The sequence below is a fragment of the Oryzias latipes genome, chromosome 13 (assembly GCF_002234675.1).
Source record: "Oryzias latipes chromosome 13, ASM223467v1".
Taxonomy (NCBI): domain Eukaryota; kingdom Metazoa; phylum Chordata; class Actinopteri; order Beloniformes; family Adrianichthyidae; genus Oryzias; species Oryzias latipes.
The window spans coordinates 25575515-25600115 of NC_019871.2; the positions used below are offsets into that span (position 1 = coordinate 25575515).

The 24601-nt window shown below is 41.4% G+C and overlaps 3 protein-coding genes across 27 annotated transcripts in view; 1 reads left to right on the forward strand and 2 right to left on the reverse strand.

Annotated features, from left to right (window-relative positions):
* The first annotated feature begins 890 nt into the window (after positions 1–890).
* Positions 891–4116, forward strand: LOC101169056 (C5a anaphylatoxin chemotactic receptor 1-like). Its single transcript, XM_004075896.4, has 2 exons — positions 891–1932; positions 2088–4116. Exon 2 carries the CDS (start codon positions 2110–2112, stop codon positions 3145–3147), a length of 1038 nt encoding a protein of 345 aa, XP_004075944.2. The 5' UTR covers positions 891–1932; positions 2088–2109; the 3' UTR covers positions 3148–4116.
* On the reverse strand, positions 4057–16441 carry dact3 (dishevelled binding antagonist of beta catenin 3). 5 transcript variants are annotated; one of them, XM_011482884.3, is made up of 4 exons: positions 15715–16441; positions 7600–7732; positions 7113–7223; positions 4057–6425 (listed from the first exon to the last, which is right to left on the reverse strand). In XM_011482884.3, the coding sequence occupies exons 1-4, from the start codon at positions 15943–15945 to the stop codon at positions 4981–4983; spliced, it is 1920 nt and encodes a 639-aa protein (XP_011481186.1). In that variant the 5' UTR covers positions 15946–16441; the 3' UTR covers positions 4057–4980. The 5 variants fall into 5 exon arrangements, with proteins under 5 accessions (XP_011481186.1, XP_011481187.1, XP_004075945.1 ...); XM_011482885.3 differs by having other exon boundaries at positions 4057–6428; positions 7600–7696; positions 15715–16440; XM_004075897.4 differs by having other exon boundaries at positions 4057–6428; positions 15715–16439.
* A 3186-nt stretch (positions 16442–19627) lies between these two features.
* The window catches only part of gramd1b (GRAM domain containing 1B), a 97899-nt gene continuing 92925 nt past the window's right edge, over positions 19628–24601 (reverse strand). For all 21 annotated transcript variants that reach the window (XM_023961261.1, XM_023961256.1, XM_023961259.1 and 18 more), the window contains one exon: positions 19628–23312. In XM_023961261.1, the coding sequence (XP_023817029.1) occupies positions 23223–23312 (90 nt within the window). In that variant the 3' untranslated portion in view covers positions 19628–23222. The remainder of the gene's footprint in view (positions 23313–24601) is intronic.

Genomic DNA, 24601 nt, shown 5'->3' on the forward strand with positions numbered 1-24601 from the left:
GAGCTCCATGGAAAGCTTTTTATGTTTGGGTCGAGTGGCGAACAGGTCTATGACATTTTTAGAAAAATTAACTAAAGTAAAATGTTTGAAATTCTTATTTTGTTTGGTTCAGCTTGAACAAATGATTCGTGTATTCAAGATTCAAAATATTCCAGCAAAAAATCTCCAAGCCACAGGGAAACGCCACTTTTGTGAGCTCGCCATTCTAATGCCATTAAAAACTTCTAAAACAATTTTTTTCCCCTGATGATCAAAGAGTTAGGAGGCGATGGATCAAAATCCCTATCAAGAGTTTAAATTTGTAGAAAATACTATAGGTGATTTGTTTTTTTGAAAATTTAAAATGGCGGTCAAGGGTCTACAAAACATCAATGGTGGTTGTAGATTTATCCCTTGTGCTATCCTAGGCACTTTAACATTTGGAGTTGGGTCATCTAGACCCACTAGACAGTGCGCTGAACCTTTTTTCTTCAATGATTTGTGATCTTCACTGGTGTCCATGGATTACATGAAATCTTTCCACCTTTATCCACCTTTGTCATGGTAGGGAGAACACGTCAATGGTCATCTGGACCCCATAGGATAGCACAGGGCATAAGCTGGTGAAAATATCACTCAATTAAAAAACTTCCTTTTTCTATATTGTGAGAAAATCTGAAAACTGCCAAATTTCACAATTTGCCACAAAATAACCGCAAAGTCGTAGGTCCTGTTGCCATCCCATAATAATTTCAAAGCTTCCTTTGGATGTTCTGAAAAAAAGGGGATTTTTGGTTTCGTTAGTGGATTTTGAAATATCTTTTTGAGCCACATAAAGGATTTTGGCACCATTCATTTCTGTCGATGTTTTCACCCACTATGATGTCATCATTTATGGGGGGGGGGGGGGGGGGGTGGGGGGGGTGTCGTTCACTATGTCAAAAATTCCTTTTGCATGCTGTTTTCCAAAACCCAACATAAGTCACTAGCAAAAAGCATTTGTGAAGTCACACAAAACCGCAAACATTCATCTTTTTCAGCTACTTTTCACCAATAGACAACTAAAGCTAATTATTGTGTATTGTAAACAAAACTCTGAAATTCTGAGTTTGTTGATCGTTATAAAGTTGTCAATAAAGTTTTTGTTCCATGAGAAGTTATTCGAAAGACATTATTCAAGGTCTGCATTACACAACTATGTGTTTCCTTTGTTCTAATGATGTGTATTTTTAGAACTTTGGCGGATGACTATAACACGGCTGCTGCATGTCAAAAAGCTTTGAATGGAAGTGAAAGAGATGAGCACAGAAAAAAACAATTGTTACAACATCAAGGGCAGGGTAAGACTCAACCCAAGTGAGGCAGAAAAGGACAATGTTGCAACAGATTAATAACGCTAGACTGTCAAAGCTTTTCAGGATCCTTAGTCATCATCGTGGGAGTAAATGTTAAGAGAGAAGATCTTAAGAAATGGAAAAAAATCCTTAGTTTCATGTGATCAAAATTGATATGTTTGAGTACAATGAATGTTTGTGTTCTGAAACTGAAGCGCTGGTGTAGGATCCGTCCTTTTAGCGCAGTTTATTTTAAAGGTTATTTACCCAACGTGTTCAGACTCACTAATTCTGTGGAAATGTTTGTTGTAATAATGAGCTGATGAAGAGGAGGGTGTGAACATTTGAAATTATTCTTATCTCCTGTTTAGAAAAAAAAAAAATTTTTAGGAACCTATCTATGCTTTTAGAGACCTTTTTAAAGTTTAGATAGTTTTGGATTAGACTTTTAGGGTGACGGAGGGAAAGTCCGTGGCGTGTACTCACTTTAAGGGAGTGTCCAGTGCATGTGTGTGTAAGCAAAGGGGTGGAGGTATAAAAAAGAATACCCTTTAAACCACAGCTCCTGTAACTTCCTGTCACACAGGAGAGCAGCGCAGCATCAACAGGACACTCAGATGTAAGTTGAAACATCAATTTTATCTTTTTAAAAATAAGGTTAGCTTGTTTGTTCAATCTGAATTGTTTTAAATAAATGGCAGAGAATCTTCTATCTGATTGAAATGATGTCTCATGTGTTGTTTTTATTTTCTTTTTCTGTTTTTCCACCTGCAGCTTTAATGAAACTCCGGCTTCAATGGAAAACATGTATGATTATACTAACACAAGCTATGATGTCAACTACACATTGCCAGATATAGATTTTGACCTTACTCCTGAGATTCAGCCTCTCCAGATTGGGGCTTTGCTCCTCTATGGTCTTGTGGTTCTTGTCGGAGTTCCCGGTAACGCCGTGGTGGTGTGGATAACGGGGTTCTGCATGACCCGCTCCGTCACTTCCATGTGGTTCCTCAACCTTGCGCTGGCTGATCTTTTGTGCTGCTTGTCCATCCCTCTGCTCATGGTGCCACTGGCCCACGATGACCACTGGCACTTTGGAGCTTTGGCCTGCACGCTGGTCAAGGGGCTGTTCTTTTTGGTGATGTACTGCAGCATTTTACAGCTGGCTTTGATTAGTGTGGACCGCCTGATGCTGGTCAAAAGGCCCATTTGGTGTCAGAACAACAGGCGGCCCAGACGGGCTGTGTACGGCTGCGTGGCCGTGTGGGGCCTGGCTCTCCTTGTTAGCATTCCGCAGTTCGTTTATGCCCTTGAACGCGAAGCAGGTGAAGTTAAAAGAGAGTGCGTGATGGGATACACTACTCGGAGCATCTGGCACATTCAAACCTTTAAATTCTTGGTGGGATTCGTCCTCCCCTTCCTGGTAATTGTCATCTGCCACGTCATGGTGTACAACAGCACAGAGAGGGGCTTGTCACGAGGCCGGACCCGCTCCAAAAGAACCCTGAAAGTCATCCTTGCTGTCATCTTAACCTTCTTTTTTTGCTGGCTCCCCCTGCACATCCTGGACTTCATTGAGATTTCCACTCCTCGATCTTCTCCTCACAGCCCAAAGGTTTACCTGGCTCAAGTGTTAGCGGTCTGCCTGGCGTACGTCAACAGCTGCCTGAACCCTCTGCTCTATGTGTGCCTGGGTCGAAGCTTCAAAGAAAGCATGAGTCGCTCTGTGCGGGGACTACTTCACTTCATCAGCGAGGAACCCAATACTAAACTGACAGTCTCCAACAACGACACTAAGAGCACGTCAAGTGGGAAGGGGACGACCAAAGTGTAGCCTGGAGTTTAGAATCGTCCCAGGATGCTGGTAGAGACTCAGAAACTGTGAAGGCTTGGCCACTGTGGTTTTAGAACTTCTGAACTGTTGCAGACTATTGTTCAACCTGCATTTAGCAAGTTTTCATGTTTCCCGAAAGACACTTCTCTTTTTGTCTTGTAGAAACATTTAGCAAAATCCATGAGATCACCTGTTAAATGTGAAATTTACTTTTCAGATGTGTTCTGTAAACAGAAAAAAGCCCTTCGTCTTCACATTAAAGGGCAAGGTGGCTCTGTAATTGTTTATTATTCAGCAGCAGTTTTTTTATTGACCACAAGAGGGAGACAGACTGTTAGTTATAGTTCCTCTGAACTTTTTTGTTGTTGACCTTTAAATATTTTTGTTTTTTTATGTATTTATTCGTTTACAAAACAACATGAAAACTGAACTTGTGTGCTTCATTTCTTTTTTTCTTTTTGGGGACCAACAGGGAGTTAGCATGAATGAAAATCAGATTGTAATTTCTATCAGGCTTAATGTAACATTTATAATACGATAAATGGGATTCCCAAGTGTTAATGTTCAGGAATAAATTTATAACTAAATACAAACATGTTTTTTAATAATTGCTAAAATTGGAAACAAAATGTAGAAGGCCAAATTGTATTATTATTATTTTTCCTCACTTTCTCTCTATTTGTGTAGTTTTTGTGTTCTGGAAAACATGCCAGCATATTTCTATATGTCAACAAAGTGTTTGATTAGATTGGTAGATGTTTGCAAATGAGTGGAAAGAACAAACTCAGCATGCAAACCACAAAGGCTTGATCTAAGTACTTATGGAAATGAACATTTTGGAGGATTTAAAACATCCATCTTTCTAAGCTTTGACTGTGAGCATCGTCCAAGAAGATCACTTCACATTTGTGTGATATGTATCCATATTCATTTAATGCTGAAGAAAATAAACACAAAAGTGTTGAAGTACCAAATTCGTTTTCTATTTACAACCTACATTCATTTCAAACAAGGCCACGTGCTGGCACGGACACAAAACATATTTACAAGATGAATGAATGAATGCATACACATCAGACTACTAAATGCACCTATGAGGCCTGCTTACTGGTCCCGTTATCAGTTTTCTGTAAAAGAACAATACTGGATTCCTAATATCCATGTGAACGCCTTACTTGAGAACTCAAAGCAGGAAATGATAAAACTATAGGAAATGTTTATTACTGTAAATCAAACTGTAAACTGAAAGAGGGTTTACAGACACAGATTTTATCCTTTTTTTCTTAATAATTCCTGCAACATTTTCTGCAATTTTGTGCAATGTATGAGAAACTACATGTGCACGTTTGTAAGAGATCCAAATAAACTGGAAAGGCGATGGACAGCAGGCAAAGTCTGTTTATAACATGTAATGAAGTAAATCTATAATATTACAGTCATTTTGTTGTTTTGTTTAATACAACAGAATTTATGCTTATTCGTGAAAAACTCATAAATTATAAAGAAAACTTTGGCTTTAAAAACATTGGAAAGACAAATAGCATTCAATCATTTCTAGAGCGCTCCATGTGGTAAAGTCTTGATTTGGCTATCTTTAAGCAGTTTTTAATAAACAATGTTGTGACTTTTGAACTTAGCAGATAGGCATACAAATTATGTCTATTAAGTAAATTCAGAAGGACACAACATAACAAAGATCTCACTGAAGAGGCTCCTCACCTGTTAGTCTTGACATTGACTTAACATTTGAACCAAAAGTGACAATGCTGCTCTGAGAATGAACATGAAGGTAAGCAGTGCTGGTCTTTGTAGGAATAAAGTTTGACTCTCTGCTCACACGGTGGTCATGACCTTGAGGGACCCTGAGCGGAATCTGAGGATCTTCTTTTTTAGAGCGTGGGAAGCTTTGATCTTAACAAAGGCTTTGGGGTGAGATGAGGCACTCGCAGCGGCTTGAGGAGATGGAGAGGATGAGGAAGATGTAGAAGCAAGGCGGGGCGGCAGCTGCTGGGGCCACACCAGTCCCCCGCTTTCGTCGGAGTCACTGGACAGTGAGCTGGAAGCTGGAGTGTACACCTCACTAGTGCTGGACTCGGACTCGGCTGGAGGCGCTCTGCCCTGACAGTCTTGGTGCCACCTCTGAGCGTGTTGCTGTTGAGAATGAGAGCAGGGGTGACTCTGGCGTATCTTTCGAGGAGGTCGTTTGTGTGCCTGAGCAGATGTCTGGGTCTCAGCCTCATCCTGACTGAGCTCAAGGTTGGAGCACCAGCGTCGGTTCCCGTTGCGCCCATTGTTGCTCACCTGCGGCCCGACAGCTGGGACTTTATTTGGAGAAGGATTGGTTTTGTCTTGACGCCTTTCTGCGGTGCTGTACCTTCTCTCAGGAAGCCCTCGCTGCCCCAGCAGGCTGTTTTCCGACTGGGATCGACCGGTTTTACCGTTGGTTTTCTTGGCTCTCTGTCGATCACTGTGACCCTTTTTAGATGCTTTGTACTTGGAGCTGGGATGGTCAGGAGAGGCGGCAGCTCGGCTGGGTTTTGGCTGTTCTGATTTATAGTGTCTGGGGGAGCGCACAGGCGGCTGACAGCTCTGTCCTGAGATGTACTGTGCACTTACTAAATTGTGCATTTGAGGAACTGGGGGTAGTGGATACAGATAATGTTGGGGGGATGGGGGCTCACAAAAAAGGTCAGGAGGCCCAACGCTGCAGTTTGGGTCCATAGAGGGTAGGGGTGATGGTAACCTCCCAGTTAGGGAGTGTGGCCTTGACTGGGGGTAGGGAAGAGCAAAATAACCGTCCTTCTCAAATAATTGGGCTTCTCCTCTGCAGGCCCCCACCTCTGACGGGTCACAACCCCATGCATGGCTCTTAGAGTTGGTCAATAGGTCAACATGGGGCTGATGATGGGGGTCAGGAAGGCGTTGCTCTGCAGACTGAGAGGGAGTTCTCCTGTGTCCAGAAACGCTTCCGTGTGGGGGGTCGGGGTTCAGGGTGGTGCGAGGCTGACATGGCCGGGACGAGAGGGCGTGGCGCTGGATGAGACTCAGAATGTAGCCCTCCACCCTCAAAGCCTGCTGGTAGTCCTCCTCCGTGAGATGGTCCTCTGCGGCCTCCTGCAGCCAAGCGGGGTCGGCCCCTCTGAAGTCCCACTGCCAGGCGTCTCCCACCGAGCCCTCCTCCATGATGCCCTCCAGAGGTGGGTGAGGGGCGGAGAAAGAGCGCGGCAGAGAGGGGTGTGGCACCTGCACATGGATTTCTCCATTTACCACCAGGGGGTCTGCTGATTACAGAATAACATAACGGTGAGCTGACATGAAACGACAAAACGCAAAAATTCAGAATGCTAAAACTTTATGCAGTGGCCACAAGGAGGTGCACTTATTTTGAAACAGGCTGTTGAGATTCATGTGTGAATTATTACCATAACAATGATTTTTTGGAAGATGTTTTTCAGAAGGAAAGTTTAATTAATTTCTCCAAAAAGAAAGTGAAACTAAAACTAACTGAATATTCATCAGTCCGAGTGGTCAAATTGTATTTTACTAATTTTAAGCAGCACCATAGAAAAGCACAGAAGCTTAGCAGCTTGTTAGGAGATACAGAAAAGCTGAGGAAGATTAAGCAAGAAATATTCTTGTTCCTTACTAAACATATTTTAGAATGATAAAAAAGAAATTGAGCTCCAAAGTGAACATTGCACACTTCATTGTGTTATTTATTGAATTATAGTGTTAATATTATTATTGTTATTTATTGTATTTCAGGACTATTCATAATCTGTTGTTTTTATAATTATCCGTTGTTTTTCAAGCCATGGTAATTTCCCCTTCGAGTTATCAATTAAGTTCTAAATATAGTGGCTGTCCATCCATCCATAAATGGTAAAAGTATAAAGAAAATGACTGAAATAAGTGATGACTAAGTCCGTCTATACTGTCTGTTCTTATCTGTTCATTTTTCTCACCTACAGACTTGGGCCTGTCGTTGGCATAAACGTGACATGGAACGGTCTCTGTGAGCTCAGCACAGGAGGATTTTCCTTTTGGCGACTGACCCTCACTCGACTCATAGAAACCTGGGACAAAGCAAAAGTAGAGAGCCAGAACAGACATCTCTTTTATTTATCCACCTTCCTGGTCACAGTCCTTCTCTAAAAATACTCGCGTCTCTGCTTTTTCTTTGCATTTTTACAAATAAGGCCCCAAAGCCAATGTACGAGCAACTGGAGCGTGAACAAATATGAGTTGAATGACAAAGTCATGGTAAGTATATGTAGAAAAGCGCAGAGAGAGCAAGTTTTGTTAGTCGGAGCAGCAATATCATACAAAAACATACTTCGCTGATTCACTGAGTGGGAACAAACGGCAAAGTAAATTTGCATTTGGCAAAAATGTTAATTACACGGCTGACAGAGCAGTGATGACAGAAAAGCTCTTAAACAGTGGGAGTACCAGAACTGGGCCGACTGTCGCCTGTGTCTCCTTGAGCTCCATCGCAGCAGCCATCATCGGTGTCAATCCTCAGCTCTCCCACCTGCCGCTCCAGCGCCTGCATGAAGCCCCATGGAGAACTGTGAAGAGCGCTCTGAAAAGCAAACACGCTGCTCAGACTGCTTTGCAGGTTTTGACTGAAGCATGGAGTAGTCAGAGATCAAAAACCTGTTGGAGTGTTTGAGACTAAAACACTTGTTTCCAGATGTTCTAGAAGGAGGCACAGCTTTCTCTTCTATTTTTCAACAGATAGATATCAAAAGCTGAAATAGTTCTGATACTGTAAATCCATCAGTGTTCTAGTTTACAAGGTCAAACTTCCAATTCATCACAAGATGCTTTGAATCTGAGTAACAAATGAGATCTCTGTTATGCTATCTTTACACCAAGCATGTGACGCAAGTTCTTGAACGTGCGTTTAGCGCATGGTATTCACACTGAACTATGGCTACCCGATACTAGCACATGTCCACCTCTTACAGTTGGAAGAGGCTTGGTGTGAATGTCAAAGCAGTGCAAATCTGGTGAATTTTAATCCAGACTTTTTCTTTCCCAGCTCTATTCCAGAATATGAAAGACGTGGTATTATATAATTCCAGCCGGGCACAAACCGCAATTATTAATTTCTCCTCTGTGATCAATTTTCAAATGGTTGGCACTCCCATGAACTAAAAGGACGCCAACCATACGTCACTACCAAATCAGAGTCCCTGATTGGTCAAAGTTCCACTTGGTTTAAATTTCAACACGCGTTCAATTGAATTTTTTATGTAGAGGCCAGAAACTGTCTTAAAACTGGTGTAGCTATGCGTAAATGAGCAAGTTATGAACGTGGAAGCCTGAAATGTGCGTTTACATCGATTTTCTTTTCATGGTTACTTGATTGCCAAGGGCGCTGTGAACGTAGCTTTAGAGGTAGCCCTTAGCAAAAAGTAGTTTATTTGGGTGTATGAGGAGCGTACTTTGTCTATAATAAAAGTGAGGCAATACACTTGACATTTTCTTTTTATTTACTATCTATACATTGTAAATTAAAATGTTCCAATTTAGTTTGAAAAAGTATTAATTTAGTAGTCTTCGAACACATAGTCTACTATAGTTACACACAAGTATTCTTAAGCATCAAATCGTTCAAAATCAACATCAAGTGTACAAATTATAGCAAAGGTAGAGTAGCTGCTGTTTCAATTTATGGATTATTTTTCACCACACAAAGCAGGTTTCAATGATTAAAACTGTGTCAGTAGGAATTGAGTAAAAATAAAGCTCAGATGAAGGTTTTGCTGCTGCAGTTTACTAAAATCCAAATGCGTTCATCACCACTGTGCAGAACTGAAGCGCATCCACGCATGGCTTTCATATCTGTCACTAGCTCTAACATGCAGGCGGGCTCACATGGGAGGCAGTGAGTCGAAAGATGAATAATTCAGGACCATCCAGTGGGTAGGGGGATGTTCTTTCATGCAGCTAGGGGGGGAGGGGGGGGGGCACAGATACACAATTAAACAGGCCAGTATGCTTACTCATGCTACCCAGATAATATGCAACAATCCAAAAGAAAAGGCAGTAGATGTGGACCACATCTATTTGCACACAATAATACTCTTCAATAGATTCAATTGTCTTACTTAATTGACCTTGGTACTAACCCCATCAATATCTACTCTTTAAAATTTATATTTTACACGAACATTTTTCACTCAAACACACTTTTTGGTGAGATTTGAAAAATAAAAGTGCATGTTCCCTTGTAGTCATTGTGGTGCAAAGCTTCAATCTTATTTAGCTACCAAATCCAATTCAAATCTCACCATCTTGATGGAATTGGATGGCATACGATGAGTTGGGATAAGACAAAGATAGTGCCCCTATTGTCTCGCAGAAGAGGAATTTGAATCATGCATCAGGAGAGTACATGGCAGAACAAGGAGCAAAACAAGCAGAAAACAAGGACTGCCATGTGGCATGTGTCAGTCCTGTGAGTTCGAACGTTCTTTGTTTAAAACCTTCCTGCAACCTCATGTCTTCCTATCATCCATTAAAAAAAAGAAAAGTTTTTTTCTTTTTCAAATCCATTCACGATGCAAATATCTGCTGTACCAAACCCTGGTTCTTAACCTCTTTACCCCAAACACTGTCTGCTCCCCCCCATTGTCTCTATGCGGGTGGTTATTGTTCTACCATAAACAAAGCCTCAGTGTTGGCGCATCAGTACATTCAGAGCAGAGGGTTTTGCTTTAGCTGCTGATGAATGGGTTCAAAAATTTGCTAGGGGAGACTATTGGAAATCAATAAATCAATAGTCCTGCTTCATGCAATTGATTGCTCGCCGCTTCTTGGTGGACTAATGGGGATCAGTTGTACCTTGCTCCTGAATTAAGAGTAACAGGCAAATAAATCTCAGAGAATGAGCCAGTGGGTTTACACAGAAGCGCAGTTCTTCTTGCGTCCTGCTCTCAGACGCAACTCTACCGTTTCTGCTCCCACACAGGTTCCCTGTGTGCACTGTAGCGCTGCTGTGCTCCTGCACTGAGCCCCATGCTGGTGGGGGGATGGGGTAGGCAGTGGACACCATGCAGACTCTTAGCCGTGGGACTGTCACACACTGTGGGTAAGCAAAACATCAGGACCACCTACATTTGAAACCAAAAGGAACGACCTGCAAATGAAACCGGGTGAAACCAAAACCAACTGGAGGACGGTTTAATTTGTGGAAATCTCTAACAGACCCTTTAGTGTGTCAGCAAAAAACTGAAATCTGGAGAGTTTGGAGCCAAGACACACAGGAAATACATCTTTAAATATTTGCTGCAGTTACAGTTAGTGCAGATCTTCACTATTTTAGGCAGGATGTTTAAGTGGACCTCCACTATGGTTACAGCCTTACAGGTTTGAGCAATAATAGCAAAAAAATTAAACCCAGTCAAACAGTAAGACATTTTTGTGGTAACTAAATTCCAACAAACAATAAAATAAAATAAAAACAACAAAGGGCTATCATGGAAAAGAGTACATCTACATGATGTGCAGTTGTTTGGGACGCCATTTTTTATTTTTATATTTTAAAAAAATAACATTTGACTTCCTTGAGGTCCATTCCTTTATGTAGTGTTTAAAGCACCACTGCAGTCATCTTTGGTCAGTTGTAAAGGTTTTCCCAGTGGTCTTTTGATTATGATTATGCCATTTTTAGCCAAACTTTTAAGAAACCTGTGTCATTTTCTACGACATAGTTTCTGCAGAGCAGCAGTAGTTCACTTGAAATTTGCCTGACGTGGAGGTGAAGGGACCTTTGGCATGGTGTAAATCACCCCCCCTTCCCAGTTTTGATCAGATGTCAGCTCATATGAGGAAAACAAACACGCACACAGATCTACTTGTCTTCAAGTGGATGCATCAGAATGAGCAGGAAGCATGTGGCCCACCCAGCGAATCTTCTGTCGCAAATACGCTTTTTCTTAAGAAATTTTGTCTGCTTCTGATTCACGTTGATTTGAATAAAGAAATACTCAGAAACGCAATTTTAGGCTGCATTTTCTTAATATAAATCCTCCATCATCATAAAATTCCACAATAACATTCAGCCATGTCTTTGCTGTTGTTTATTTTTAAGCCATTTGGAGGCGAGTGTGTTAATGGGCCTTAAATAACTGTCCTGCTGTGTGACCCCAATTTGCCTGGTCTTTAGGCGGTAACGCAGATGGTCCCACATTTGGTTCTGCAGCTCTCAGAATACGGAGGACAGTGACGTGCGGTCAGATGAGGATAGTGAGGCACAGCCTCACCTGTCATGATTGTGATAAACTAATAAAAGGTAAATTAAGTAAATAGTATTTTCCACTGATCTGTGTTAAATATACATTTTCAGTCAACTCCAGATGTTTTCCGCGGTTTCTGAGGTTAAGATCGACGAAATTGAGTGTTGCGAGATCACAGACGGAGCGGAAACTCCGGGTGAGGCTCGGGTTTGCTGTGCCTCATGTCTGATGGCAGGACGTGCGGTGAGAACGCTGCTGTAGGCCTGCAGAAAATGCAGCAGATGAGGCATGCCTCACCAGCAGGGGGCAGACGTGAGCTGACAGCTGCTTTGTAGCCACACTGGTGCCGTAAAAATAGAACAGACCGAAGACGTGTTTCTTCATTAAACTAAAGCAAAATAAGGAAGACTTTACAACAGATTACAGAGCTTTCTGTAGAGAAGGATTAGCGCATCGACTCAAAAAGTAAAACCAAACTTGGTTTTCAATTTTTTTTTTTTTTTAAATAACATGGGAGTAAGTTGAAAAATAATGTAAGTAAAACTAGATTTTAGGCCTAAAAGCATTATTTTTATGGTCATTTTCACATACATCATTTGATAACATTAAAGCACCAGAATTTGAAGTTGGAAAAGTACCAGAAATAGTTACTGAGGGTCAAATTAAATGTGTTCTGAACACATCAGCATACTTTAATTTGTTTACAGTATATATGAATCATTTATACACAAGAAGAGTGTTCTATTTATGTCTATAAAATAAATATCCTCTGTAGGAAAAATATGTTCTTGTTTGTATCTTACATGATGTTACCTGCTGTTGGATGAATGGGGAAATATTCAGTTCTTGCAATTGTAAATCTGACTCCAGAGGAGTCGGTGCCTCACCAGCCATCAACCTCACCGCACGTCACTGACGGAGGAGATCTCGACTAACAAAATTCCAGGCTCCAAACCATTATATCTCCATCACCATGCTTGACAGTTGCTGTGCAGTGTTGGTGCTGAATCATCTTATGTGTCAATATTGGGGTACTTCCAATAAGCCACCAAGGAGTTATGTTTTTTCAAGAGTAACAAAGCAAATATAAAAAATGTAGAAATGTTTCTGTTACGGAAGTTTTCTCCTAACATTTGTATTTTCTCTGTGCTGCCACAAGCTAAAAATGGCTATATTGTCAAAAATGCAGTTTGTAGGTTCTGGTATTTTCTTTGAGTTAACTTGAGTTAACATTGCTCTAATGATTGTTTTAATATTAACTAACGTTTTTTATGGTTTTGTCCTGTAAATATTATTTTCCACTGGGGCATGGCGGAGGTGAAAGTGCTTAAAATAGCTTGTTGCTCTATCTAGATTGATAAGCAGTAAGAAATGTGTCTCAATTATGATCAATTATTCAAGTGAATTTGATTGATAGCTCCTGCCTGCTACTTTGCAGATGAATTCGTACTGAAGCAGCAAGGGGTCTAATTTCAAAAAGTACACTGCTTGTTTACTTACACGATCTTGAATAAATAGTAAAAACACTTAAAGCTGTTCATCAGAGGTGGTATTTGGATAACTGTCAGTGTTTTAGTTTCCCTATTTTCCCTTTAGTTTAAATCTTTAAAAAAGAAAAAAACTAGTAAACACAACTGCACATGATTACACTTATGTTGTAACTGGATCCACAAGTCTGTGACAGGCAGTGTGCACATTCACTTTTCCTTATTAGGGCATTAAGAAGACATCCTAACCTCAAATAATGCCAGATCATGCAAGCTCAAACTTTTACCTAAACTAAATTTACATTATTCCACGATCATTGTGATCAGGAGCTCAGATTTGCATTTGGGCGGATTAGAACTGGTCCGGTTCCCATAAGGACTTTGGTGCTGCAGTTGTGGTGATCACACAAGAAAAGGTCCTAATAAGGTAATAAATGTAAGAACACTCACATAAGACGCCCTGCTTCTTTTCCACTTTATAGTCCAGCTACTGATTCTATATATCTTCAAGCATGTGAACACAACTTAAATAAAACCGGGTAAATGTTTGCTTTATGATTCTTTCAGACACTTTGACAGAGGAGCCATTCTTCATGCTCAATGTTGACATAGCCAAAATGAATGGCAGTCATGCAGCTAGAGTTGAAAAAGTATCCCTAAATAAAGTGTGTGCCATGTGACTGAGACATGCAAAACCAGCTCAGTTTGAGTTCCTAGGTACTTCTGTGCAAAGCCTTGTGGAGCCACAGAGCATTTGTGTTGTTGCCGAACCTTCTCAGCAACATTGAATCAAATGCTCCTGTGGTATTATCTCACAGTTTTAGGACATCTGTAGATGATTTATGCACAAAAGGAAAAACAGTTACGTTTCAATTACACATGAAAACACTACTTTTGCCTTGATGAAGCACCCTTTCATAAAATCAATGGGTAAGGGTTAAAATGCCCAAATGTTCCCCTAAAGCAGTGAAAATGAGACTAAAAAGAACTATTGTTTACAGACAAACTGAACTCTGATGAAATATTGCTCACTTTGTATAAGATTGGAAGTAAATCGGACTCAGCCGTCCCTCTGTTAGATTGGTTTGCATATTTTCAGCACAGAGTCAGTATATCTGGAAGGGTTGACTCCGAAGATTAAAAAAACCCACAAAAAAACAGAAAAATATTTTGAGGCACCCACACATCCACAGAGGCATCCACACATTGTGTGTGTGTGTGTGTGTGTGTAGGGGGTATTTGTGTGTGCGCGTCACTGAAGGTGTTGACAGCCTCTGGATGCAGGACAGCAGCTGAGAAAGCATGAAAGACCGACCTCCCTCACACTCAAAAGAGACTGTATCTACATGAATGTTACCCCCCACTTCCACACGCACGCGCAAACACACACACACACACACACAAACCGCACTGTATCAAGGGGAAAAATGTCTCTTGGGCTGCTGTGGCGTCGGCTTGGCCTTCAGAGTAGTCATGCGCACACAAAAACATTAACGAACACACACACAGGCCCAGCCCCCCCACCCCCTCCCCGCCACACACACACACACACACACAACACACACACACCCACACACACACACACACACTCAGCTGTTTCTGTGCACGAACCAAGGCCGATCTCACCAGACTGGAACATACATGGATGGTGAGACTGCAGGATCTGGATCAGACGCAGATGGTGACCTGATTAACACGAATCTTTATTTAGATACACGTGAGGCTCTCTGAGGAATGCACGGTTTCATTCCTCTCACGCATAAATAAATAAATAAATGGCGCGCAAAAATAAATAAAAGAAACACATGAAAGTGGGATAAAAGCGCTCGTAGGACTCCCTCCCTCCTTCATTGCGCTTTTATTTTTTACTTCAAAAATTGGAAACGCATGACCGCCTCATCAAAGTACATTTTTTTTCCTGTTTTGTCACAACGCCGCCGAACTCATCCACGGACTCAGGCGAGGAGTTGCTGCTGCCATCGCGCCAGTGTGTAACGCCACCTATGCTATGCGCGCCTTGTCCGCCTCATTAGTATTCCGCTCCATATGCGCCTTTTGTTAGGCCCCTGGCACAGGGAAGGTTGTGGTGGTGATGGGGGGGTTGGAGGTGTGACCGGGGAGGCAGTTGATTTAAGATCCCTTCCACCCTTCTTAATCATGGCTTGTTTTAGTCGCAGCTCTAGAGGTGCCGAAGGCTGCACGACGCGCTAAAACTTCCAATAATGTACTGTAAATTTTCCAAACCAATCTAATTTTTTTCTGCACCAAGTCCCTAAAAGTTTGATGCTCTACAGTTTACCAAAACTTTTTTTTAAATCACTGCTGATCAAAACACAATATTTGGAGCAACTTTGCCTAATTTTTCATCACAGAAAAACCTAAAAACAAAATGAAAAAGAAAACGAAAAGCTTCACTTTGCCAGCAACAGAAAAAGATACATTGAATTCACTTATTTAAGATGAACGGAAAGCAAAAATTAGAGCTTGTTAAGTGCTGGACCCTGCTAAAGTCTGTGACGAGGGAACAATGGGCCATTAAATAGTCTGACTGTGTCACAAGCGGCGGCTGCTCCTCCCCCTAATTTCGTTCCCCACAAGCATAAATCTGAGCTCAGATCATTTTTAGGCATTACTCCCTTTCACAGAGAGACACTATCCATCAAGTTGAGTAACTTTTTTTGCTGCAAAAGGTCACAGGACACAAAAGGTTCAGCCTAAAAGCAGGAGTCAAACGGTCAAGCAGAAACTGAGGACAAAGCGGAAACTACACAGGGGATTACAGGATTAAAAGATCCAAATAATTACACTCATCCAACAACACCATTTCTTACCAGCTGGCGCCTCAGCGTCAGGTTCTGCTGTCCCCAGCTGCTGAGACACGACAACTCTCTTCTGGGGTCGTCCTGGCCCAGAGGCTGCCCCAGAGCCAGAGCTCCCTGCACCAGACACTCCTGCCTCTGCCGGCGGAGCTCCAGCTCGCAGAGTCCAGCCAGGCTCGCCTCCAAGCGCTCCTTAGTCCGACTGCGCTCCACCGTTGCCGGAAAAGAAAAAGCTCGCTGCATCTCTGCGTAAATCCCAAGAATAGTATAGGAAAAAGCAAATAATTCCCGTTAGTTTGAAGTTTGCCGTCGCAGCCTGTACTGGCGAGCCAACTTTGTCATTCCATTCAGTGTTATCATGTCCTTCGGAGCAGAAGCATGGTCCCCCCAAACCTACTCTGCGGTGCACATTTTCTTGTCTCGCAGCTGTCAAATGTATCCACAAAGCTCCACCCTCTGCGAGAAAGTGGGGAGTGACCCCCCCCCTCCCCTCTTTGTAAAACCAGCCTGTTCAGTCAGCGGATACAAACTGTGTGGGAGATGCGCGTAATCCACCCCATTCCATGCAGTGACGCGTCGACCTCACCCATCTTGGCCCGGGACTAATGGACCTCTCCTCGGGGACTATTCTCCTCGCAGCGGAGGCAGACAGAGGGGTTCAGACCGATTTAACAGACGGCGCTGAAACATTGACGGGAGCAGCTGGAAAAATGAGGAGCTCTGAGTCAGCAAACAGCAGCCTGTGCGAAAAGCCGCTGCGCAAAAAGAACAAAACTGCACGTGACTTAAATATAATGTAGAAAAAGTGCCACATGCATAACTTTTTCCCTGGAAGGGCTGAACTTTCTCGTCATATGGAGTTTGCTCAAACCATACTCACTGAAATACAGCAATAGAGTGAATGCTTTTCACAGATCAGCTGAGGGACCCAGTCATGTGTCTGCTGTCATAAAGTAGGAGCTAATTCAGCTTTCGGAAATCGGATTAAAAACTAAATTGCAAGCCATTTCTGCAGGATATTTTTTTGCAGTCACGCAGCAGCCAGTAAGCATTTAAACCCAATATTATTATGGAAAGAAAATCTGTTTTTATGAGGCTGGTCATATGTAATATGAATGAGGTCACAGGAAAGTGACTCCCTCATCCAAAATAGCTTAAACTCCAGTTCAGCCCCAATTTAAAAAGTGAATTTTGCAAAAAGAACATCAGTCTAATAGTTCCTGCCACTTTCTGGTGCAAATGTACCTCAAAGCCTTTGTATGAGCTTTTATCATGTTCAGTAGTTTAAAACACACACAAACTTGTTAAAAGTGACTGTTTTTTCCACAAATGGAAAACACTGCATGGTGTTTCTTCAGATGCACTAAAGTCCTCCAGCAAGGGGCTGACAAAAGACCAAATAATGACTGTCCTCATTCATCAGCTGACTCCAGTCCTCCTGAAGACTTGTGAGCTCCTCTGAAAAGAATTAATGAGGAAAGACAACATTCGTATTTGAACAGTCTGAAGGACTATGTCGGCCTGCTTTTCACAACGGTAAACAGATCCAGACTTCAATGTTGAAAGAAGACCCACAAAGGCGGCTACTAGAAAGGCTTGAATGTCTTTAGGGTTTCAGTATTCATCAATATTTTTCACTTCTTGTGGTACATTTGCTGCTGCGCGGACACATAAGTTTCCAACAGAATATTTGCAAATTCTAGCATTAAAAAAAATCACCACTCTAAAAATCCGAACTAAGTGTGTATTCACACTGGAAAAATTGTCTGGTGTCCACTTATTTTGGTCTGGATTGAGTCCTGAACCTTGCATTTGGCCTGTAATCAGATTGCCATCAGGCAGACTTTCCCTTTTCCAGACTAAAGCTTGTAAACAAACCACATGACTAAAGATCTCTTTAGTCATTGGTCAAGAACTACGAGGACGGGGCAAGAAACAACTAGAGGCAGAAATTATAGAAGGCCTGGGCTTTGCAGACTTTGTTGGAATAGTTCGTTCAATCTTTAAACTGTATTTCGCTCACCAATTTTGAACATCTGTCTCAGCGTCAGGCTTGACACTTTTTAATAAGTGTTTATGACATACAGATTGTGGGGAAAACATTAAAAGTTGTTTTGATGATTCTGCATTCATCCAATCACATTTCAATGAGTTGCTGTGTCTCATCGTTGTGGCGGCGGCATTGTTTTAACCCTTGTGCCATCCTAGGCACTTTAACGTTGGGAGTTGGGTCATGTAGACCCACTAGACAGTGCACTGAACCTTTTTTCTTCAATGATTTGTGATCTTCACTGGTGTCCATGGATTACATGAAATCTTTCCACCTTTATCCACCTTTGTCATGGTAGGAAGAACACGTCAATGTAAGGGTGGGGTCATCTAAGATAGCACAAGAGTTACGAGAATTCTGTTAAGGAACCACAAGGTAGTTTTTGTGATGACATCACAGCAGCGCCAAGTGTGTATCGAGACACAGAAAAGCTTGTAAGAAGCGTTTTCAACTATGTTAAAATAAAGGTTCTAACAAGTGAGCAGTTAGACTCTTTGATAACACTGCAATCACTGATTTATATTTGTCCACAGCTCATCAGTTGCTTCAGTACATTCCTAATCTGTTTTTATCATGTGACCACCGGGTACAGTGGCCATTTGGTTCATTTGTTGCACTCTGAGGACAGATTGTATTCAGACTGAGGCATCTCAGAGCGAACCGAAGCTCAGTTCGATTAGAAATGAACCAAGATCACCTCCAAAGATGGGTCAGAGAGCGGTTCCTGGTCCCCGTCCAGGGATCGCTTGGGTCCATTCAGACTGAAAATTTGTTTTGGTTAACAGAGTGAAGCAAACTCTGGTTCAGTTGAAGCAAACCAAATGTGTCCAGTCTGAATACATCCTTAATTTTGATTTGCCACTAAAAGGCACAAATCGTAACTTTTAATTTATACTTTTAAGGATTTCTAATGGCAACATTGTTTTTTTTTTTGTTTTGTTTTTTAACTCTATAGATCCCACTACATTAAAGAACTGACATAAAATTCAATTTGTTTTTGGAATGAAAATGCTTTTTAAGCCCTTTGATGAAAAAAAAATACAATATTATTTGATTTATAAGATACAGATGGTATCATTTATATGTTGGTTTAGTTTTTGCTCACAACAATGTTAATTTAAGATCCAAAAATCTTGACAATCATCTTGTTTACTCACTGTGTGATCCACACATTTTAACATGGGGTTACTGTTTTATAAAGATCTAATTATTAACACATTTTGCATTCTTTCAATACAGAAAGTAGTCATTTCAAAAAAGGAATAACAATAGAAAAGTTATAATCTCTTTAAGGTTTTGAAAATTAACAAAACGTTCCACGCCAAAAGTGTTTTTGAGATCTCACAGAAGCAGCCATTTTGATCCCCATTAAGATGCTCTACAGGGCAAAAAATAAGAACCAAAATAGAGTAAGTTAATAAGGAAAGTTTGGATCATGCTAATGAGATCTCGCGTCTCAGAAATGGCTGTATCAAATATGATATGATAGGTTATATAGTATTAAAGTGAGTCAGTTAAAAGCTAGATGAAGAGTAAACATGAGGAAAAAAAACAAAAAAGTTGATCACTTTTTAAAAACTCTAAACTTAATTCTTTCTAACCTCAAAACAATGTAAAATCTTAATTTCGTTGGTAGGCGAAAAACTTGCACCTTTAACAAGCTCTGCAGAAACCACAGAGCTTGTGATGGCAACTCACAATTACTGTTAAACTACTCCTCAACTGTGCAATTAGTCAGACATGGGAATGGGACAGTAACTGAAGTAAAACACGCGGGAGATTGAGAGAGCTGCTCCTGTTGGAAAAATCTTTAGCCTCCAATTTTAAATCTTGCTCCTGTTGGTGTAAAAAAAAAAAAGGACCTAAACAGCAGAGTTTTGTTTATTTGTCCTTTATTCAGACTTCCAATCTCTACTTCACATGAACCAGAAAGCCACTTCTTTCTTCAGTGTCTATGAGGCAAAGTCGTCTGCAAGTGAAAACCTGCGCACAGCGCAGGTTCAGTTCTTTGTCAGAGTGTGCGTGGAATGCAGATACACACAACGGAATCTTACAGCATGTTCAACTTGTGTAGAAATGTCACGGAAATTCTAGAAATAAAACAATGTCTAAAATATATTTAAAAAAAAACACACACAGAGAGATAAGGAAAAACCGTACAGCAGAATTTTGAAAATACACCAGCAAATTTTGAGATGTGCATTTACTATGAGTTCGATCTGTGGTCGATTCAGAATGAACATCTATTATGTGTTGTTGAAGGCTGTTAGTTAGCACTGTGTTTTGTGGTTGGCACTGCAGTCTCACTGGTTCTGTGACAGCAAGGCAAATGCCAACGGGTATAGTCATCCAAGCAAACAATCTGTTAGTTGTCACTGCTAAACCCCAAACTCCCGGGTCGTCTCGGTTCTGCAGCTCAGCAGCCAGAGCAACATTAATAGTATTTGTGTGACCTGGGTTAAGTGAGAACCCCTCCAAAAAAAACAAAAAAAACACAAGAGAAGTGAAAAAAACACAACAAAAAGCATTGAGAGATCGAAGCTCAGATTTGGGGCTGAAACATTTCTGGAATAATCAGCATAACTGTGGAGATCTGTCAGATGAGAGAGAGTGAAAAGAATCAAGCCATTGTTTCGTCGAGCCTTCTCTTCACCGATGACAATTCAGCTTCAGCAAAGCTAAAATTACGGGATGCAAAATCCATCAAGAATATTTAAGAAACAAACTTTGAAAGCACTTCAGTCACATTTCCAAACACGAGACATTCCTGCGCCCTAAAAGACACGAATCCCAACCTCGGTGCAATCTGTCGGGGTCATTGGGGTCGTGAAAGTGAAGCCTGCGAAACGTTCCTCGTCTCACATTCAGGTCTTGAGGTTTCTGTGTGTTATCATTAGTGGCCCTTCCTTTGGAGTTTGCACACAGCAGGACTCCAGCAGACCCACGCTGAAGACACATTTCCCTTTTTCAAATCCTTTATACCTGTGTCGCCCGAAAACTAAAAGTGTTGCTCATATCGCTGCAGTTTGGAGATGTTTTGTCTGGAGTGTTTTTTTATCCATTTTTTGAACAAATTAAAAAAATAATTTCCATCAACAATATATATATATATTTTTTGGATCTACATTCTTTCGACCAAACTCAAGCAGACCTTAAAGTGCTTCCTTTTTCTCTTTCCCTCTCATGCTTTTTTAAGTGCTTTAAGGAGTCTTCGTTGACAAAAACATCAGAGGTGATTTGATGCACCTCTTCAATATATACAGTACATGACAATCATTCCATTTAAAACGATGCGGTTATGTGCGAAGGCCCGAGTCTGCTTCTTTCTTTTGGTTTATTGTGTGAAACCTATTCTCATGTTTTCATTCCTACCAAGAAAGAACACTTGTAATGGAGGGAGGGAGTTACAGTTTGGAAGAAAGCTTGAGGAGTTATCTCAAACTTTCTGTCTTTCCAGATTTCCTGCTAGTGCAGACATGGCAGTGGCATCAACCACTGAGGAGAAAGAACATATATAGTTGTTGAAATGTTTCTTATTGGAAAGAGGGGGGTCAAGCCACAAAAGAGAACAAAATGAAGATTTTGTTTCCAAAGTTTTTCATTTTCATTGAAATCCTCAAGTTCATACCTAATATGTCAGGGTTTTTGCTTTTCCATTCATCCATTTTCCAAACTGCTGGATCCCTGTCAGGGTCGCGTGGCTGCTGGCGCCGACCCATCTACTGTTGTGTGACGGCGGGGTACACCCTGAATAGGCCACCAGTCTGTTGCAGGGCCACACACTCACATACTCACACCTAGGTGCAATTTAGAGTCACCAATTAACCTATGAAGCATGTTTTTGGACTGGACAGAGAAAATCCATTAATGCACGAGGAGAAAATGCAAACTCCACACAGAATGGTTCCAGCCAGGATTCCAACCAGGGCCTTCCCGCTATGCCCTTACTTCTGCTGATCTGCTCTAAATGTTGGTTAAATGAACACAGCGTGCGTGTTAAACAATGTTAATTTGGGACATTTCAGACGCAGGATGGCTTTGGAACTAAACTCTTCGGCTGTAAACCTGGTGGGACTGATGCAAGGCGACACCCAAATTCATTAGCATTTGAAATAAAAAAAAGGCAGTCTGGCTGCAGGAGCCACAAGAAAAAAACCAAAACAAAAGAAAATATGAGAAACATACACATGTGGAATGGTAGAAATGTCACACTCACCTGCACGCATGTGTTTTTTGCGCACACAAACTCTCACTCACACACACACACACACACACACACACACACACGTGCGCGAATATAACAGCGCCAATGCGGAATCATACTTGCACACTGGACATGTCACAGACATATCTGGCATGCATTTCTAAGAAGAAAACACTTTTTAAGTTAGAAATTCTTTACCTGCTCTAGAGCTCTGATAATTTCTGTATTTACACATATTAACAATAAATATAGGTAATGTTTATATGTTTTGAAATATATATTATATATTAAATAGTGAAATATTCTTATATATTTCAAATATATTGATAGTTCTTTCCAATTTGAAACGTTTTTAAAGAGATATAATCACAGTTTAGTGATGAAACGTGAGGATACAGGTCTCCCTGCTGGTCCGGCTGTAGAGTCCCTGCATCCAGGAGGACTTTTGTTTTCTTTTCCGTATTACATTCCACCTTTTTTCAAGGATAAGGAACAATGCCACGCTTGGTAGCAGAAACTATGGTAGGACCGAGTGATCTTGTGTGCAGGATGAGAGACGGGCTCCAGTCTCATCAGTCCGTAGGTTCTGCTTGTCAGTAGTTTAAGTCATCGACCTGACAGGGAACCAGCCCCGGCAGGAAGCAGACAGGCCAGGTTCTGACAAGAAAACCGATGTGATGGGCCGACGCCTCAGCTGCAACACTCGTTTGGAAGCAAACTGCTCCCTGGATGCTCTTTAGGGGGAGACTGCAGTGCGGACCGTCAGGGGACGATTGGTTCCGAACAGTCGAGAGAGTTCAAAAAGCCTTTCGACTTTGATGAAATCTCCTTTTTTATCAGATATACATAGACTGGAATTGGACCACGTTGACACTGACCGAGGGGGAGCTAGGGTTTCTACATGCATGCAGTACTTCCTTCATTCTCTCTGCCCCTCTCGTGCCGACATGGCTTACAGTAGGATGCACTTGGAAATAAAGAGAGTTGAAGGGGCACGGGGGGCAGAGCAGGATCGGGTCGTGTGCCCCCCACCACTACACAGCTCTGTGAAGTTGGGGATTCCCCAGTTCCTGTGTGCGTGCATGAATCTCATCCCCCGGCTCCTAAAAGGAGGGTTAACTAGCTCTCTTTGTATCTTTGGACCCAGTCGTGGTTGGTCCTGCATGGCCCTCTGTCCTGTCTGCCTTGGTGATCCCTGCACACTGGTTCACAATCAAAACAGGTCCTATATTGCACAGCATGCCCTTGTGGCCATGTGGTCGTTTGTCAGTGATATCGACTTTTCTTCTCCTCCGTCTCAGAGTTGTAGTCCCTCAAACCAATGCCTCGCTGGAGATTCAGCAAGGAGTCTTTCATCTGGATGATGGAAAAAAGAGGAATAAAGATTTTTATTAACAAAAATCACTCCAAACCTAAAACCATCTCTTTCTTTGCAGGAAGTTAAGGACAAAACAAAGATGTTACTGACTTCACAACCAAGTTTAGGCTATTAAGGTATGTTGATGTATGTTGTGGACTTTCTTGCAAAATCGATTAAAATAAAGTTCTGCTCTGATCATCTTTTGATTTATTGTAAAAGCATTTTCGGTGATATTTTAATTATGATTTTTGCAGCTTTCAGGCAAAATCAAAAAACCTTTTTCGTTTTCTAGGACATACGTAGTTGCCATTTCCCATCACCCATCTATCTCTATTTCTGTCACCCATCCAGCTCTTCTGCTAGCTCACAGGCCCTCAAACCACCAACCTTACATTACTGGAGCAACAAAAATGGCGAGCAACATTGGAGCTATCCAGCCGTACGTTTTAGATCCAGATTCCAGCTCAGACGAGGCAAATAAAGACGTTCATGGATCTATTTGTCTGCAAGTGCATCAGAATGGAGCAGAGCTAAGAGATTTTGGCCTTCCGATTGTAGCTTCTACGTAACAACTACAATCTTTCCTTAGGCAGCATTCTTTCGTCTTCTCTGAAACACTAGAAATTCAGAAATCCAATTTGAAGCTTAATTTTCTTAAAATATGTCCTCCATCATTAGAAAAATGAACATTTTAAAAACCCGATTGTCATCAAAGTGGGTTTTTAAACAATCTTTAAGAGGTTTACAGAGCTCGTCTGTCTGGTTCACCTTTCGCCGTCTCACTGTTTCGTGGTTTTTTTTCCAGGGCAACTTCACAGGTTTTTTTTCTTCTTTAACAACACACTTTGCTCTGCGTTCTGATTTGATTGCCAACCAGTCTCCTCTGTGCCACGTCTCCTGCAGAATGCGTTCAGCTTTCAAATATGTCATACCTCTTTATCGACCCCGATCAGATTTTTGTTTTCATTCCTTAATCCTGGACTCATTTTTCTATGAAAGTTCGCACTTCAAGAGTTTCAACAAGAGACAAAAGTGTTAAAATGTTCATGTCTGTCTGAAAAATGTATCAATTTTGCAGTGAGGGTTTTTACAGCCCTAAAACAACAACATGACCCTACTTAAAGGATTTCACTTATCGTGGGTTATTTTTAGAACGTAACTCCGTCTTTCAGCGATTGTTTGCAAAAATGTCTGCTCCACAGCAGAAAGGAAACATGCAAAAGTACTTACCGTCACTGGACTAAAACTTAAATTTAAATTTAGGTAAATGTAAAGAATGCTCTGT